The sequence below is a fragment of the Rhinoderma darwinii genome, chromosome 2 (genome assembly GCF_050947455.1).
Source record: "Rhinoderma darwinii isolate aRhiDar2 chromosome 2, aRhiDar2.hap1, whole genome shotgun sequence".
NCBI lineage: Eukaryota > Metazoa > Chordata > Amphibia > Anura > Rhinodermatidae > Rhinoderma > Rhinoderma darwinii.
Window position 1 is genome coordinate 416,135,720 of NC_134688.1, and position 16,909 is coordinate 416,152,628.

Sequence of the window (16,909 nt, forward strand, 5' to 3'; positions counted from 1 at the left end):
CCGGGTGAGATCGATATTAGTATCGATCTCACCCGTTTAACCCCTCAGATGCGGTGCTCAATAGTGAGCACCGCATCTGAGTGGTTTTGGAGAGAGGGAGGGAGCTCCCTCTCATCCCACTGACACCCGGTGATACGATCGCCGAGTGTCTGTGTCTCCCATGGCAGCCGGGGGCCTAATAAAGGCCCCCAGGTCTGCATGTAATGAATAACTGCTAGGCTATGCCGGAGGCATGACCTAGCAGATGCCTGTCCGTTTTAAACAGAAGTACAGAAGTATTGCAGTGTATTATAATAGCGATCGCAGAATCGCATATTAAAGTCCCCTAGTGGGACTAGTAAAAAAGTTAAAAAAAAAGTTTAATAAAGTTAATTAAAAAAAAGTGAAAAAAAAATGAAAAAAACACTTTTTCCCCTTACAAACTGCTTTACTATTAAAAAACCAAAATAAAGTAAAAAAGTTACACATATTTGGTATCGTCGCGTCCGTAACGACCCCGACTATAAAGCTATTACATTAGTTATCCCGCATGGTGAACGCCGTAAAAAATGAAATACAAAACGACAGAAAATTTGCTGTTTTCTGTGAATCCTGACTTTAAAAAAATTTGATTAAAAAGTGATCAAAAAAGTCGCATCTACTCCAAAATGGTACCAATAAGTCGTCCCGCAAAAAAAAAGCCCTCATACAACTGCATAGGCGAAAAAATAAAAACGTTACGGCTCTTCAAATATGGAGACACAAAAACAAATAATTTTGAAAAAAATTCGTTTTTACTGTGTAAAAGTAGTAAAACATACAAAAACTATACAAATTTGGTATCGTTGCAATCGTAACAACCCGCTGAATAAAGTTATTGTGTTATTTATACCACACGGTAAACGGCGTAGATTTAGGACGCAAAAAAGAGTGGCGAAATTTCAGATTTTTTTCTATTCCCCCCCCAAAAAAAGTTAATAAAAGTTAATCAATAAATAATATGTACCTCAAAATGGTGCTATTAAAAAATACAACTTGTCCCGCAAAAAACAAGACCTTATACAGCTATGTCGACGCAAAAAGAAAAAAGTTATAGCTCTTGGAATGCGACGATTGAAAAACGTAAAAAATAGCTTGGTCATTAAAGGGGTTGTCCGAGATATATTTTTATTTTAAAGTTAAACACACAATGCACACATTAAGTATTCCCTAATATACTTACCTGTGCAATCTTGCTTCTGTTCTCCGTTCTGGCAGCTCTTTTCTGCCGATCACATGTCTTCTGACGTCACGTTTTCTTCCTCCTCCACTGTCGTGTCGTGTCCCGATCACATGGTCTCGCCCCAGCGAGACCTCGGATGGGACACGACACGTCACTGGAGACGTGACGTTTCTGCGCGTGCCCGCCCGCCCAGCCTATGCATCTTTTCACTGTGAACGCGCCTATGCATGTTCACAGTGAAAAAAGTGAAGAGGGACGGCACCCGCGGACTAGAAAGGTACAGTGACCTCTGTACTTTTAGTTCTTCCCCTATCAAAGCCTACACATAGTAGGCTTTGATAGGGAATTATACAACACTATGCAGCACACGGGTCGCATGCAGCCCTTGAGGCTGTTATCTGCGGCCCGCGGGACACCGTGCACTGTTTAACAACTGGTTCCTGACCGCTGGCTGTATTTTTACGGCCAGCGGTCAGGGACGGGTCCTTAAAACCCGAGCCATAGACTTTCTACGGCTCGGGTTTTAACTTGCTGCCCGCGCGATCGGGCAGCTGTATGTCGGGTCTCCGGCTGTCAGTGACTGCCGGGGACCCTGAGGAGAAGACAGAAGCAGCTTTAGCTGCTTCTGTCTTCTCCGATGTCTTTTTACACAGCGCTCAATGAACGCTGTGTATAGGAATAGAGACAGCAGCGGCGCTGTCTCTATTCCTCCCGGTGATCATGTGACTGGTCACATGATCACCGGGTGCCGTTAGTGGCAGACTGCTGCTGTGTCTTACTAGACCCAGCACAGCCCTATTAGTGACAATCGTCACTATGAGAGGGCTGATTTCCCCTGTAACTGGGGCTGCTGTGCAGCCCCAGTTACAGTGGAAAAACATGTAAAAGAAAGAAAAAAAATATATAAAGTTCCCCAAAGGTCTTTTTTGACCTTTGAGGATCAGACTACAGTAATAAAAAAAATAGTAAAGTAAAGTGCAAAAAAAAATACAATAATAAATACACATAAAATACCCACCCCAATAAAATACCGTTCCCCCCCGACAATCATTGTTATAACGCTAGCGCTGACCCAATTACCCTAATATAGACATGTAATATATTAAAATTTACGGTAGACAATGACGATCACAAATAAAAGGTATATTTTAGGGTAAAACTATGTTATTACCAAAAAAAAATAGCTGAAACGTAAAAAAGCTTTTTTTTTACTAATATTTTCAAACTTTATGAAAGAAAATTCTAAAATGGCAAAAAAGGTGTGTATAAAAATGATAAAAAAAAGAAACCTGCATTATCTACGGAAAAAACGTCGCAAAAATCACGTCGTTAGCCCAACAAATAAAAAAGTTATAGCCATTTAACTAACGCGTGCTAAAAATGGCTAAACGGTGTCTGGTCCTGAAGGCTCAAAATAGCGCGGCCCTGAACTGGTTAAGATCTTCTGGGGTCCTGTATCTAAGCCTACATTGTTAGGGTATGTTCACACGAGGGCGTCCATAACGGCTGAAATTACGGGGATGTTTCCGCCTGTTTTTTTTTTAAGCGGAAACAGCGTAGCAAAACTTGTAAAAAACGGCCCGAAAATGCGTACCATTGATTTCAATGGGAGGCGTCGGCGTCTTTTTCCCGCGAGCAGTAAAACTGCCTCGTGGGAAAAAGAAGCGACATGCTCCATCTTCGGGCGTTTACACCTCTGACCTCCCATTGACTTCAATGGGAGGCAGAGAAAGCGTATTTCCGTTGTTTTATGCCCGCGGCGCTCAATTGCCGTGGGCGAAAAACATGACGGAAAACGACGCGAAAAACGCAGCAAAAAAAGCCGCAAAAACAACGCCAAAAAGGCTACGATAAACGCCGCGAAAAACATCGCAAATAAAGCCGCGAAAAAAGAGGCAAAAAACGCCACGAAAAACGACAGGAAAAACGCCATGAAAGACGCAACGAAAAACGCAGAAAAAAAACCGCAAACAGCGACGCAAAAAAAAGAGGCGAAAAACGACGCAAAAAAGGCTACGATAAACGCCACGGAAAACGTTGCGAAAAACATCGTGGAAAAAGCCGCAAACAAAGAGGCAAAGAACGCCGTGAAAAACTACTGGGAAAACGCCACGAAAGACGCAACGAAAAACGCTGCAAAAATAGCCGCAAACAACGATGCAAAAAAAGAAATGATACGAAAAAGGCTACGATAAACGCAACGGAAAACACAGCAAAAAAAGACGCAAACAAACAAGCAAAAAACGCCAAGATAAACGAAGCGAAAAACGGCCCGAACAAAGCGGCAAACAAAACCGCAAACAGCGCACAAAAAACTCCGGGAAAAATGACGCAAAAATCAACGTGCAGGGAGAGGTAAATCTGCCGCAAACTTCAAGACGGAATTTTGAGGCAGATATTCCTCCGGCAAAAAAACTCTGTGTGAACATAGCCTTAGTGGAGAGAGACGTGAGATAGAGGAGGGTGGGCGAGGGTTAGGGTGAGGGTTAGGATGAGGGTTAGGGTGAGGGTGGACGAGGGTGAGGGGAGACACGAAGAGGTTTATAGACCTGAAAAGAGAAATAAAACATAATGGGGGGAGAACGGTCACCATCCTTCAAGAATGTCAGCAAGGAGACAAGTCCAGTGAAGGAGGTCAGCGGGAGGAGCAAGGACAGCTCACGTGAACTCTTGGAAGGTACGTGCACGCTCATTGCAGCCTGAATGAGCGTGCACGGGAAAAAAGTTTCATAACAAGGAAAGATCAACAAACCAGAGCTGAACTGCATGTAAACAAACCGTGCTAAATTCAAAGAAGAAATGTGCTAAGTAGAATTTTTTTTTAAAATAATGCTTTATTTAGGTTGTCTGTATAAGGGGTAATGTATGACAGAGTTTTTGAAAAAATGTTGGTATCTCGGACAACCCCTTTAAGGTCTAAAATAGGCTGGTCATTAAGGGGTTAAACTTAATTTACCATTCATGTGCTCTATGGGTTCATTGCATGTATATCCTTGCTAGTAAGCCCATCTGTATACTGCTATCTGATCAGCAGGATCGCTTATATCCATGGATGTTATGTCATTTGTAAATTACCTTGGTTAGTATGTTGCCTCCACTCACTACATTGTATCTGATTCATCCACTTGTGTGGCCTGTATTGAAGTAACTTACTACTTGATACTATTTGTTATATGGCCATGCTAAATGAGAATTTTTCTTAAAACTGATTTATTTGCCATTCATTACCCGGCCGGGTTTGTGATTTCTGTTTGTAGGTTTTTGTGCAAGATTGCATAATTTTAAATATATATTAATAAACTTTTGATAATTAAATTGCGACTTTATTGAGCCGAGTGCCTTTTTTACCAGGTTTTTGTTTTTTCTTTTCCTCACATTTCCATGTCTGGTTGGCACCGTATATATATATATATATTTACATATACTGAGCTCTTTAGTCCAGAGATCATTGTTTTTTTTTTTTTGTTTTTTTTTTTGTTTATATTTAATTTACCATTACTCTGCCCAAACCTCCAGCTTCCCCAAATCCCTCTGTAGTATTACATTAGCCTCCTCTGTGTGGATTACTTTACAGAGCTTAGTATCATCTGCAGATACTGAAATTATACTCTAAACCTTCTACAAGGTCATTAATAAACATATTAAAAAGAAGAGGGCCCAATACTGACCCCTGTTGAACCCCACTGGTAACTGTGACCCACTCTGGGGATGTACCATTAATAACCACACTCTGTTTTCTATCACTGAGCCAGTTGATAAGCCAATTACATATATTTTCCCCCATTCTCAGCATTTTCATGTTATATACCAACCTTTTATGCAACACAGTAACAAACACCTTTGTAAAGTCTATATACACAACATCCCCAGCCTTACCCAGAGCCTGTCTAGAACTTCCTCATAGAAGCTAATCAGATTGGTTTGACAGGACCGATGGCTCATAAACCCATGCTGATGCTGCGTTAACAGTTTATCTCCATGGAGATACCCCAGGATAGCAACTCTTAGAAAACCCTCAAACATTTTACCCACAATAGAGGTTAAACTTACTGGTCTATAGTTTCCGGGCTCACTTTTTGACCCCTTTTTGAATATTGGCACCGCATTTGCTATGCGCCAGTCCTGTGGAACAGACCCAGTCATGATAGAATCCTTAAATATTAGAAATAAGGGTCTGTCTATCACGGTACTTAAATCCTGCAGAACGTAGGGGTGTATAACATCCGGACCTGGTGATTTGTCTATTTTAAAGTTTTTAAGGTGGTGCTGCAGTTCTTGCTAGGTTAAGCAGGTGACATTTAATGGAGAATTTACTTTCTAGATACAGTAGAGAAAAAGGCGTTTTAATAGACTGGACTTTTCCTCATCCTCCTCCACCATTATACCCAGACTATTTTTGAGAGGGCCAACACTTTCAGTTTTGAATTTCTTATTATTTATGTATTGGAAAACAGTTTTTGGGTTATTTATACTTTCTTTGGCAACGATTCTCTATTTATAATTATTTTATGCTGTCACGGCTATGGGGTATGTGGATCCACTAGGCTGCTCCGCCGTAGCGGAGTAGCAGCTGGCCAAACAAAAAAGTCAACAACAGTCTCTAGGACAAGAGTATCTGGATAGATGATTTGGCAAACACTCAGCGTGGCAGACACTAGGCTAGCAGACACGTGCCTTAGCAGACAGCAAACACGTGGCATAGCAGACACTTGGCACAGATGACACTCTCACCTCCGACACTAGATAACGCACTGGAACAAACAATTATTGGATAAGGGATACAGAAAACGGGAATACTGGATACAGGATACAACTAAGGGACCATTTGCAGAGACTAACATGGGCAGACACAACAACGCTCAGGCAAGCAGAGGCAGGGCAGGGTGTAAGGCGATTGGCTGGTGAACTTTGCACTGGTGCGTGCTGGCCCTTTAAGGCCTGGGAGTGAGCGCGCGTGCACCTTACAGGGCACATTGGGGAGCAGCAGGCGCGCGTGCTGGCGCCTCTGGGGAGGTCGACGCCGGCATGAAGAATGTGTACTGCGGTCGCGGCTGCTGGTAAGTAGGACGTGCGACAGCGTGCACAACAGTAACCCCCCCTTAGACCCCCTCTTCTTAGGTCAAGAGCGTAAGAGGAACTTCTTGATGAGAGCCGGGGCATTGGTGTTCTCTTCTGTCTCCCAAGACCTCTCCTCAGGACCAAACCCTTTCTAGTCTACCAGATAAAAAGTCTTTCCTCCTACCCTCTTGTAGTCCAGGATTTCCTTCACCTCGAAGATGTCAGAAGAAACACTGGGAGCAACTATAGAACCAGGGCATTTGCTGTAGCAGTTCAAGACCATAGGCTCTAAGAGGGACACATGGAACGAGTTAGGAATCTTGAGAGTAGGAGGCAGCCGAAGCTTATAGGATACAGGGTTTATTCGTTACAAAACCTCGAAAGGTGCGAGGAGCTTGGGAGCGAATTTGTGAGAAGGAATCTAGAGACAAATGTTTTTACAAGATAGCCAGCATACCTCTTCATGCGATCAACCGCCTGAAGGATCGCGGACTTGGTTTGTTGCCAAATGTGAAGGAAAGTCCCAAATGAAGAATTAGCTGCCAGTACTTGAGTCATGGTTGGCACAAGAAGAGGAACTTGTGGATGCGGACTGTTCACAACGTAGAATGGAGAAGAAGCAGTAGACTCACCAGTATGGTTAATTATGGTTACTCTGCCCAAGAAGGAAGCTGTACCCAATTGTCATGTTGGGCAGAAACAAAGTGACGAAGATAATTTTACAATATTTGATTGGTCCTTTCCACTAGACCATTAGACTGTGGATGATAGGCAGAAGAGAAATCCAACTTCACATCCAAGAGATTACACATGGCTCTCCAGAATTTAGAAGTGAACTGTACACCCTGGTCCGAGACAGTATGGAGGTGCAGTACATAAAGATGAAAGATGTGCTGAATGAACAAGTTGGCTAGACGGGGAACAAGAGGGAAGGCCAGTTAAAGGAACAAAATGTGCCATTTTGGAAAAATGGTCCACCACTACACAGACAGTAGTACATACAGTAGAAGGAGGAAGGTCTGTAATAAAGTCCGTAGCAATGTGTTGCAAGGGGGCATCAGGCAATGGCAGAGGTTGAAGCAGACCAGCAGGCTTGGAATGGGTAGATTTATTTAAGGGACAGTTTGTACAGGAGGAAACATAGTCCACAACATAGGCAGCGTGGGCCACCAGTAGTGACGAGTAATAAAGTTCAGAGTCTTACAGATACCTGAGTGCCCAGCCAGTTCGGAACTATGTCCCCAGCGGAGGATTCTTTTCCAGTCAGCAGGACAAACTAAGATTTTTCCATGAGGGATATCCTTGATCTGTAGGGGTTTTACTGCAATAGTCCTGGAAGGATCAATGTGTTGAGGACTTTCTTGAGAGTCGTCTTTCTCAAATGACCGGGACAGGGCATCAGCCTTAATAGTTTTGTCTGCAGGACGTAAGTGAAGAAGAAAATGAAATCAAGCAAAGAACAGCGACCATCTGGCTTGACAAAGATTTAGTCACTGAGCAGACTGCATTCACAAAGATGATGATCGGATGAGCAGCCCCTCCAGCAGGTGTCTCCACTCTTCCAATGCCAACTTCACTGCGAGTAATTCTCGGTCCCCAATGGAGTAGTTACGCTCAGCAGGAGAGAAAAGTCTGGAGAAGAATCCACATGATACTGTTTTTCCGTTGGAATTCCTCTGAAACAAGAGTGCTCCTGCTCCGATGGAAGAGGCATCAACCTCCAAGGAAAACTGTTGAGTCACATCAGGATGATGAAGAACAGAGGCAGAAGTGAAGGCGCTCTTGAGATTGAAGAATGCCGACTCTGCCTCAGGTGACCAGTCCTTAGCATTCATTCCCTTCTTAGCAAGGGCTGAGATTGGAGCAGTAAGGGACGAGAAATTTGGGATGAATTGCCGATAAAAATTAGTGAATCCAAGAAATCTTTGAATAGCTCGCAGACCTGGCCACACCAAAACAGACTTCACCTTCTCCAGCTCCATTTGTTTCTGGGGAGGGGGGTGACGGCATGAAGAAAGTGTCCTGCGGTCGCAGCTGCCAGGAACTTGGAGGTGCCGGAGGTTAGCGACTGCGGGCACAACAAATGCCTCGTCACTACCATCTTGCTATAGTAGTTTGAATGCTTTCTTTTTATCATTTATTGCTTCCCTTACTGTTTTATTTAACCACATCGGTTTCATCTGGTTTCTAGCTTGTTTATTCCCATAAGGTATATATTTTTCACAGGAATATATTATTATTGGCTAATGTTTTTTCCCCTGTTAGTATATCGCTAAGGAATATGTTAATATGTCAATGCTATAGAAATAAGTTGTTATTATTAATAGTAATAATAAGAATACAACTGTGTTTAGAATTAGACTATTAACGTGTTTCGAAATTTAAAGTAGAAGCGTCACCAGAAAAGGTCTGATTGACAAAAACCTTACGCATGATCCAAACAGTAGGATCACTATCTTTATGGACTGTCCATGAAATTATGGATTGTTAGCAGCCCTGTACCTAGAGCTCATTTTTTCTAGAATTAGCTATAACCATTGCAGGAAGAAAGATAAATGATAAAATGCATGCATGGTGTTATACTGCCATCTGCTGGCTGTAGATGCATAGTACGCTATTTACAAATATTCTCAAATTATACCAATTTATTTCTGACATTTTTTTAGGGGGAATTTACCAACCTTTCTATGTCAGTTATCAGGCGTAAAAAAAATAAGTGGAAAAATGGCCCAAAAGTTGCAAATTGGCCCACAAACCCTCCACTGCCCTCAGATGGACACAGCGCTGACGTCATCAGCACTGGTCCTTCCGAGGTCAGTGGGGGGCGTGTTTCAGACAACGCCTTCCACACGTAAATCTGAGGCAGTGGTGGCTATATTGGATACTGGACAATGGGGGCAGTAACGCAGGAACGGAGCAAGGAACAAGCAGGAGGCCACCAGGTATGTTAACTATAATTTAGCAGTTTATAGTTAATTTTTTGTTTTGACTGGAGGGTCATCTGGTACAATACATTGCAATACCTATGTATTGCAGTGTATTGTAATTTTTACCAGCTCCTTTTAAAGACCCTTCATTAGGCCCCCAGGCTGCCATGACAACCATCAGCACCCCACGATGGAATAACGGAGGGGGCCACTCCCTTTTTCTAACGGCTTAGATGCATCGGTTGAATTTGAGTTAACTCCGATCCCGGACGTTACAGTAAAGTGACAGTTGTAACATATAGCCAACACCCTCTGAGTATGGAGCGGGCTCAGCCCGTCAGCACGCTCCTCATTCCTGGCCATGACGTACAGTAACGTCAAATGTCAGGAAGAGGTTAAATCCTAGCTAATCATATAGTGTTACAGTAAAAAAATATATATATATATATTTGTATTTGCCATAATCACAATTTTGATATACTACACGTACGTGATGGGTGTGTGGGGGATTTATTAACTTTTTATTTATCTATTTTTCCTTTATTATTTCTACTTTATTATTTTAGAATATCTCATAACAACAGAAATCTGACGTTTTACTTTTTCTTTCCGTAAGTCTCACAGACTTCAGTGGAGGGGGCCGCACCTAAGTGCAGCCGCATCTCCATGCAATTCTATGGGGAAAGTGGTGGCCACCTCATTCCCTAGAGGTAAGCGACCTAAGGATGAGGGACCCACAATCAGGAATTTATGGCATATCCTGTGAACATGAAATGTTGAAGATGGAAAAACCCCTTTAAGTATATGAAGTTCTCACCTTTAAAAATAAATGTAACTCCTTCAAAATCTAAATTGTCCACATTAATGTCCTGTCCACTTCTTAGCACTACCCAGGCTGGACTTGGAGAGACAGATTGGTCATGCAGCGGTTGCAGGCTTCCATACAAACAAGGTAATTTTATAAATGCCGTTTCTTCAATGGACCAATTTCCTGCAAAAAAATAAAATAAAAATTAGTAGTAATATCTATTATTAATAAAGAAATGATCCAACAAAAGAGAATCTGCCGCAGTAATAGACCTCTTAAATTAGGGTATCTATCATTTATTACTACTAAAGGAATTGTGGAGCCTCGATGAGTTCTTTTCTTTTTCAGGACTCATAAGGGTTAGTTTACATGTAGCGTAAATATTGCGGATTTTCCGCAACAGATTTAGTTATGGAAAATCCGCAGCATAATACGGCAGAAGCAAAGTGCATGAGATTTGAACGAAATCTCATCCACACGCTGCGTAAATGATGAGCTGAGAAAACGCTCAGAAATTTACCTGTGGTACAGTTTTTTAATCCGCGGCATGTTAATTGTATTTGCGTAATCGCTGCTTTTTTGTTGCAGGTTTTCTCCATTGAATTCAAAGGGGAGGTAAAACCCGCAACAAATAGCAGATGTTAAAAAATTTTTGCGGCGGAAAAGCTGCCATTCCGCTGAAAAAAATTGCAACTTACAAAAAAAAAAAAGAGTCTTATACTTACGCAGAATTCTGTGCTTCTACATCCAGGCCAGCCCCCTGGTAAGACGTTTCATCCCATGTGACCGCTGCAGCCAATCACAGACTGCAGCGGTAACATGGGATAAAACGTCATCCCAGGGGGCTTGCCTGCAGGGCGACAGAGGGACAAGTCGACCAGGTTACCGAAGTATGACCGGAATTTCCTGCGGCGCCCAGGGCCGAAACACTGTGTGCTTTTACGCAGCGTATCCGCCCTCTGTGAACATAGCCTAAGAAGTAGTATTGTCATACAAAAAAGGAAATGGATGCCTCCAGCTCACCTTATTTAGACATAGATATTTAGGAATCTGCGCACGGATCTTCGCGACGGCACACGATGATTGTAGAAGAAACGAGGGAAGGGTAGATCCAGCGCTGATGAAAATATAAAAGGAAACTTTTTCCAAGTTTTAATTCGGTTGATTAAAATAAGGATCCATAGAAAAAATATAGAAGAAATAGTGTCCTGTGTTACCAAGATGATAGGAAAAATGGATGGCCTACGCGTTTCGAACGCTGCTTGCGTTCTTAATCATGGCTTGTGGATACTGACTGCGAAAGTGGAATTTATATATCCGGGGTGACATCTGTTTATATTGATTGCGTTTTAGAAGGATTCCATTGGAACGCAAGCATTAGTTCGTTGGTGCCCGCCTTCATTTAATCAAGGAGTCAAGATTCAAATAGTTGGTAAATATTGTGATCCTTTATTTTCAATAATGTTGTTGCCTCTTTTGAAGATAGGCAGCAACGTACTGACGTGTGCGTTTCAATAGAGGAAATCCCCTGAAACGCAATCAAGTAAACAGATGTCACTCTCATTCATAATTTACCATCAGTTTCTATACATGTTATGCATACACAAGAACGAGCTGGTATTCAAATCAAGAAACTTCAGACAAATACAATGTTGACAAACAACATTATTGAAAATAAAGGATCACAATATTTACCAACTATTTGAATCTTGACTCCTTGATTAAATGAAGGCGGGCACCAACGAACTAATGCTTGCGTTCCAATGGGGGAATACTTCTGAAACGCAATCAATATAAACAGATGTCACCCCGGATATATAAATTCCACTTTCGCAGTCAGTATCCACAAGCCATGATTAAGAACGCAAGCAGCGTTCGAAACGCGTAGGCCATCCATTTTTCCTATCATCTTGGTAACACAGGACACTATTTCTTCTATATTTTTTCTATGGATCCTTATTTTAATCAACCGAATTAAAACTTGGAAAAAGTTTCCTTTTATATTTTCATCAGCGCTGGATCTACCCTTCCCTCGTTTCTTCTAGTATTGTCATACTTTGTATAGAACTATTGTAGACAAAAGTGGTTGTGCATAGCAACCACAAACATTCTGTTAAGGTTATTTTGTTTTCTATGAAATTGGCCTTCGTGTGTGTGTGTGTGTGTGTGTGTGTGTGTGTGTGTGTGTGTGTGTGTGTGTGTGTGTGTGTCTGACAGGAAAATGAGGGACAAGTACTGATGTGTATGGTGACAATCCCTACATCGTAGAGATCGTACGCAAAGACCCCCGCGGTTGTAAGTAAACATTGCAGTAATGTAAAATTATCCAGTGCACTTGGTAGTCTTAGCTCAGACTGTGTTGCAATGTGTTTTTTTGATGTGTATTGTTTGCAGTCACAGCGTACGGGCACCTGCACATTTTCCATTCTGTGAGGATGTGCTGACAGACTTTTTTGTGTTTTTATATATAAAACTGGACACTGAATATTGTTATTATTTTTTTTAAATAGTAGGAAAAAAAATTGCTGCAAAAACGCCAAATCTATTTGCAGGCGTTTCCCCCTCTTCATATGATCTACCCCCATTCACCTCTCCTTATATATATATATCTGATATCCCCATGTCCTTAATAACCCGTACAATAAACTGTGGTGCTGTACGGTGAATGACAAAAAAAAATAAAACCACTAGTGGAAACGTGTTGTTTTTTTTTTTTCATTTTCACCGTCAAATAAATGGAATGTTAAAAAAAAATCTATAGAACTCATGACGAAAAATAATAATAAAAAAAACAAACTTACCAACCGTATGCGGAGGGATGAACAATTGTACTGGTCTTTTTGAATATCTTTGCGCATGGGGTTCTGCCTTGTGCATGACCCCTCAAAGTGGAGCTTGACCTTGGAGTATTAGGAATTATCTTTCCAGCAATTTCCCAGCACACATCTAATCACCAGATGTGCTCATTTCTAGCAATAGAGCCATTTGACATTACTGATATTGTTGCTGCAGGAATTTAATACTCTCACTCACTCAGACGGTCCATTTACAGCAGCCTGTAGTTAGTAAACGGAGCTCTTACTACAGACTGCTAAAAATCTAAAGGGTAGCCACAGGAATTTAGAATTTTTTGCAGCTCCCAGCGCAGTATATGCAGATAACAGTGAAAACCCCCTCAGCCACTTTACACTAGAGTCAGTTTGTATGAAGCCCTTTAAATGGTCTGGCAGATGAACATATGAAAGGTCCATATACGGTGTATACAATCTTGACTGTATATGGTAAATGCATAGATTCTTACCGCATATTAGCAGAACACATAGTACAAGGGAGATCGGGCAGTTGGAGTCCATTCTAGTGTTTTCAATGCAGTTTCAATCCCTCCCTTGTCAAATTACTTTTACTTTCGATTCCTAACATGCAGAGAATATGAGTCTCCTGGAAGACATCGGCTGCTTCTTGTTCTGAAAAGCAGGGCAGATCTGCATTATAAAGCCATGTACAGAGACTAAATCTAGTGTCTCCGCACACCCAGGATGATCTATAGGTTACGGAATGTGTATAATTCATGGAGCATTGGAGATAATAGGAGCAGCAAGCTACTATTAGGGTATGTGCGCACAAAAAACCAAAAACTTCTGAAAATACAGAGCTGTTTTCAAGGGAAAAACAGCTCCTGATTTTCAGCCGTTTTTTTTGGAGCTGTTTGTAATGACGGGGTAGGGAGACAGACAGGTGAGCCCTAATCTACCCGCCACTCAGTCCCTGCCTACTTGCAACGACCCGTCCTAGGCGACGGCGTACAACTGGGCGACGGTCCCTACGCTCAGTACGTGCACGACGGACAAACAGACAAGGGTACACAGAAGCTAGGGAAACGGGGCAGCTGCCCACGGAGACACCGTGAGCAACGAGAGTAGTGAACGAGCCGAGTCAAACCAGGAGTGCACGAGGTACAAAACGCTGAGCAGGAGAGTGGTCAGTAAGCCAAGGTCAAATAACAAGCAGAGGATCAGTAGTTCAAGCAGCAGCAGAGCCAGGAAACAAGCAGAGCAGAATCACAGGCAAAGGAGGAACAGGAAAGGCAGGTATAAATAGACAGTGGGCGGGAGCTAGCTCCGTCTGGCCAGGCTGTGATAGACTCTCCCACTCCGAAGCCTGCCATCCTGAGTGGTGGAAGATGGAGTCAGTCTCACAGACATAGGAGCAGGTGCAGACTGATTACCCACGGGCGTCGACACAGAAGCTGTGTCTGGCAGATCCTTTACACTGTTTTTCTACAGACAATGAAAAACGGCTCCAAAAACAGCTCAAGAAGTGACATGCACTTCTTTTTCGCTGGCATTTTTTTGAAGCGGCCGTTCTTCAAAACTACTGCGTAAAAAATTGGCCCGTCGGAACAGAACAGAGTTTTTCACCTTGAAACCAATGGGCAGATGTGTGGAGGCGTTCTGCTTCCGATTCTTCGGCCATTTACGGCCCGAATAACGGACGAAAATAAACTGTGTGAATATACCCTTATACATACTGAAAACTCTGCTAACAGTAAGGCTGGATTCACACGAGCATGTTCGGTCCGTAAAGGACGGAACGTATTTTGTCCGCAAGTCTCGTACCGAACACAGTGCAGGGAGCCGGGCTCCTAGCATCATAGTCATGTACGACGCTATGGACCGAACATGCTCGTGTGAATCCAGCCTTAAGCTGCAACTGTTTCAGTGGTTACCCTTAGGCTATGTTCACACGCTAAACGAAAAATGGCTGTAAAATACGGAGTTGTTTTTCAACAGCCATTTTTGAAACCACAAACGTTTTTTGAGCGATTTTTCTATTGACATAATGAAAAACGGGTCCAAAAACGGCTCAAGAAGCGCCATGCACTTCTTTTTACGGGGCATTTTTTTACGCGTTTGTTTTTAAAACGGCCGTGTAAAAAACACCCCGTTGCAACGAAACATCATTTTTCCCATTGAAATAAAAGGGCAGATGTTTGGAGGTGTTCAGCTTCCATTTTTTCATTCATTTATGCCCTGAAAAACGCAGTTTGATTGTAGGATCTAGGACACATATCCATAATATGCTCATTTAGGTTGTTTGGGACATTTAACTTTAAAAACTTTTTTTTATAAAATGGTTATTGTATATTTGAGAATTTTTGTTGCTTTAAAGCCCCCTCCTGTATGTCCACACCTTTTTACACACAACATTTGCTTCATTTTTGTGGCGTTTTTGAATGGCCTTTTTTAGTGCGGTCAGATGTTACATTAAAGTCTATATAAAAATATAATATGCACTACACACAACTGTGTTTCGGTTTGTGCCGTTTTTTTTAGGCAATTTTGTGGTTTTTTGTTTTCAAACACCGAATGCTCTGGGTATGGCATTTTTTTTCAGATGTTTTTCCCATAGGCTTCTCTACAGGGACTTCAAAAACACCAGAAAAAAAAAAAGCATGTACAAAATTACACCAAATGAAAAATGGCTTAAAGAGGCTCTGTCACCAGATTTTGCAACCCCTATCTGCTATTGCAGCAGATCGGCGCTGCAATGTAGATTACAGTAACGTTTTTAATTTTTAAAAACGAGCATTTTTGGTCAAGTTATGACCATTTTTGTAGTTATGCAAATGAGGCTTGCAAAAGTCCAAGTGGGTGTGTTTAAAAGTAAAAGTCCAAGTGGGCGTGTATTATGTGTGTACATCGGGGCGTGTTTACTACTTTTACTAGCTGGGCGCTCTGAAGAGAAGTAACATCCTCTTCTCTTCAGAACGCCCAGCTTCTGGCAGATCACGCTGTGTTATCACTCACAGGTCCTGCATCGTGTCAGACGAGCGAGGACACCGGCACCAGAGGCTTCAGTTGATTCTGCAGCAGCATCGGCGTTTGCAGGTAAGTCGATGTAGCTACTTACCTGCAAACGCTGATGCTGCTGCAGAATCAACTGTAGCCTCTGGTGCCGAAGTGTCCTCGCTCGTCCGACACGATGCAGGACCTGGGGCAGGAAGTGAGTGACGTCACAGCGTGATCTCTCGAGAACACGGCTGTGTCTGCACTGCCAGAAGCTGGGCGTTCTGAAGAGAAGTGGATGATACTTCTCTTCACAGCGCCTAGCTAGTAAAAGTAGTAAAAACGCCCCGATGTACGCACATAATACACGCCCATTTGGACTTTTACTTTTAAACACACCCACTTGGACTTTTGCAAGCCTCATTTGCATAACTACAAAAATGGTCATAACTTGGCCAAAAATGCTCGTTTTTTAAAAATAAAAACGTTACTGTAATCTACATTGCAGCGCCTATCTGCTGCAATAGCAGACAGGGGTTGCAAAATCTGGTGACAGAGCCTCTTTAAAGTCAATTTTATGAGCGTTTTTTTGATGCAGTTTAAATTGTCAGAATTGTGTGTGTGAAGAAGGCCTTACAGCTATTGAGAACATAATTTAAGGGGTTTAGCTTCCAGAATATGAATGATCTCCGATCTTAGTCGTAATTGCAAGATGTCAGCTGTCAGTTACAGCCGATTCCCACAAATGATTGCGTGGACACAGGGAAGTACCTGTACAGGTATTGTGCGGTGCAGAAAAGGGTTAAATTCCACTAAGTGTTTGTCACTAATATTTTTTTTATTACTATAATGTACTGGCATGTCTGTGCCAATATATCAAGACTATGCATAATTATATGCATAAGCATCTGTAAGAAAGAAAGGGTTAAACACACAAGATCACCGGTAGTGTGGCTATGTGATCCAAATTAGGGGACTACTGCCCCTACATACGACCTGGTGAGGTAAGGGGTTATGTTTTATTACATAACACTGTACAACCGGATTCATAAATATAAGTTCATATTATTTAGTTATCTTTTCAGTCATTCCATATAATAAAATATAGCAGCGCTGAAAACGTCTTTAT

The 16,909-nt window shown here is 42.1% G+C and overlaps 1 protein-coding gene across 1 annotated transcript in view; it reads right to left on the minus strand.

The window, feature by feature from the left end:
• LOC142743457 (tapasin-related protein-like) overlaps positions 1-13,437 on the minus strand; it is a 41,027-nt gene extending 27,590 nt beyond the window's left edge. The window contains exons 1-2 of the mRNA XM_075854241.1: positions 13,296-13,437; positions 10,004-10,177 (exon numbers count right to left, since the gene is read on the minus strand). Of these exons, the coding sequence (XP_075710356.1) occupies positions 10,004-10,177; positions 13,296-13,347 (226 nt within the window). The 5' untranslated portion in view covers positions 13,348-13,437. The remainder of the gene's footprint in view (positions 1-10,003; positions 10,178-13,295) is intronic.
• Between the last annotated feature and the right edge of the window lie 3,472 nt (positions 13,438-16,909).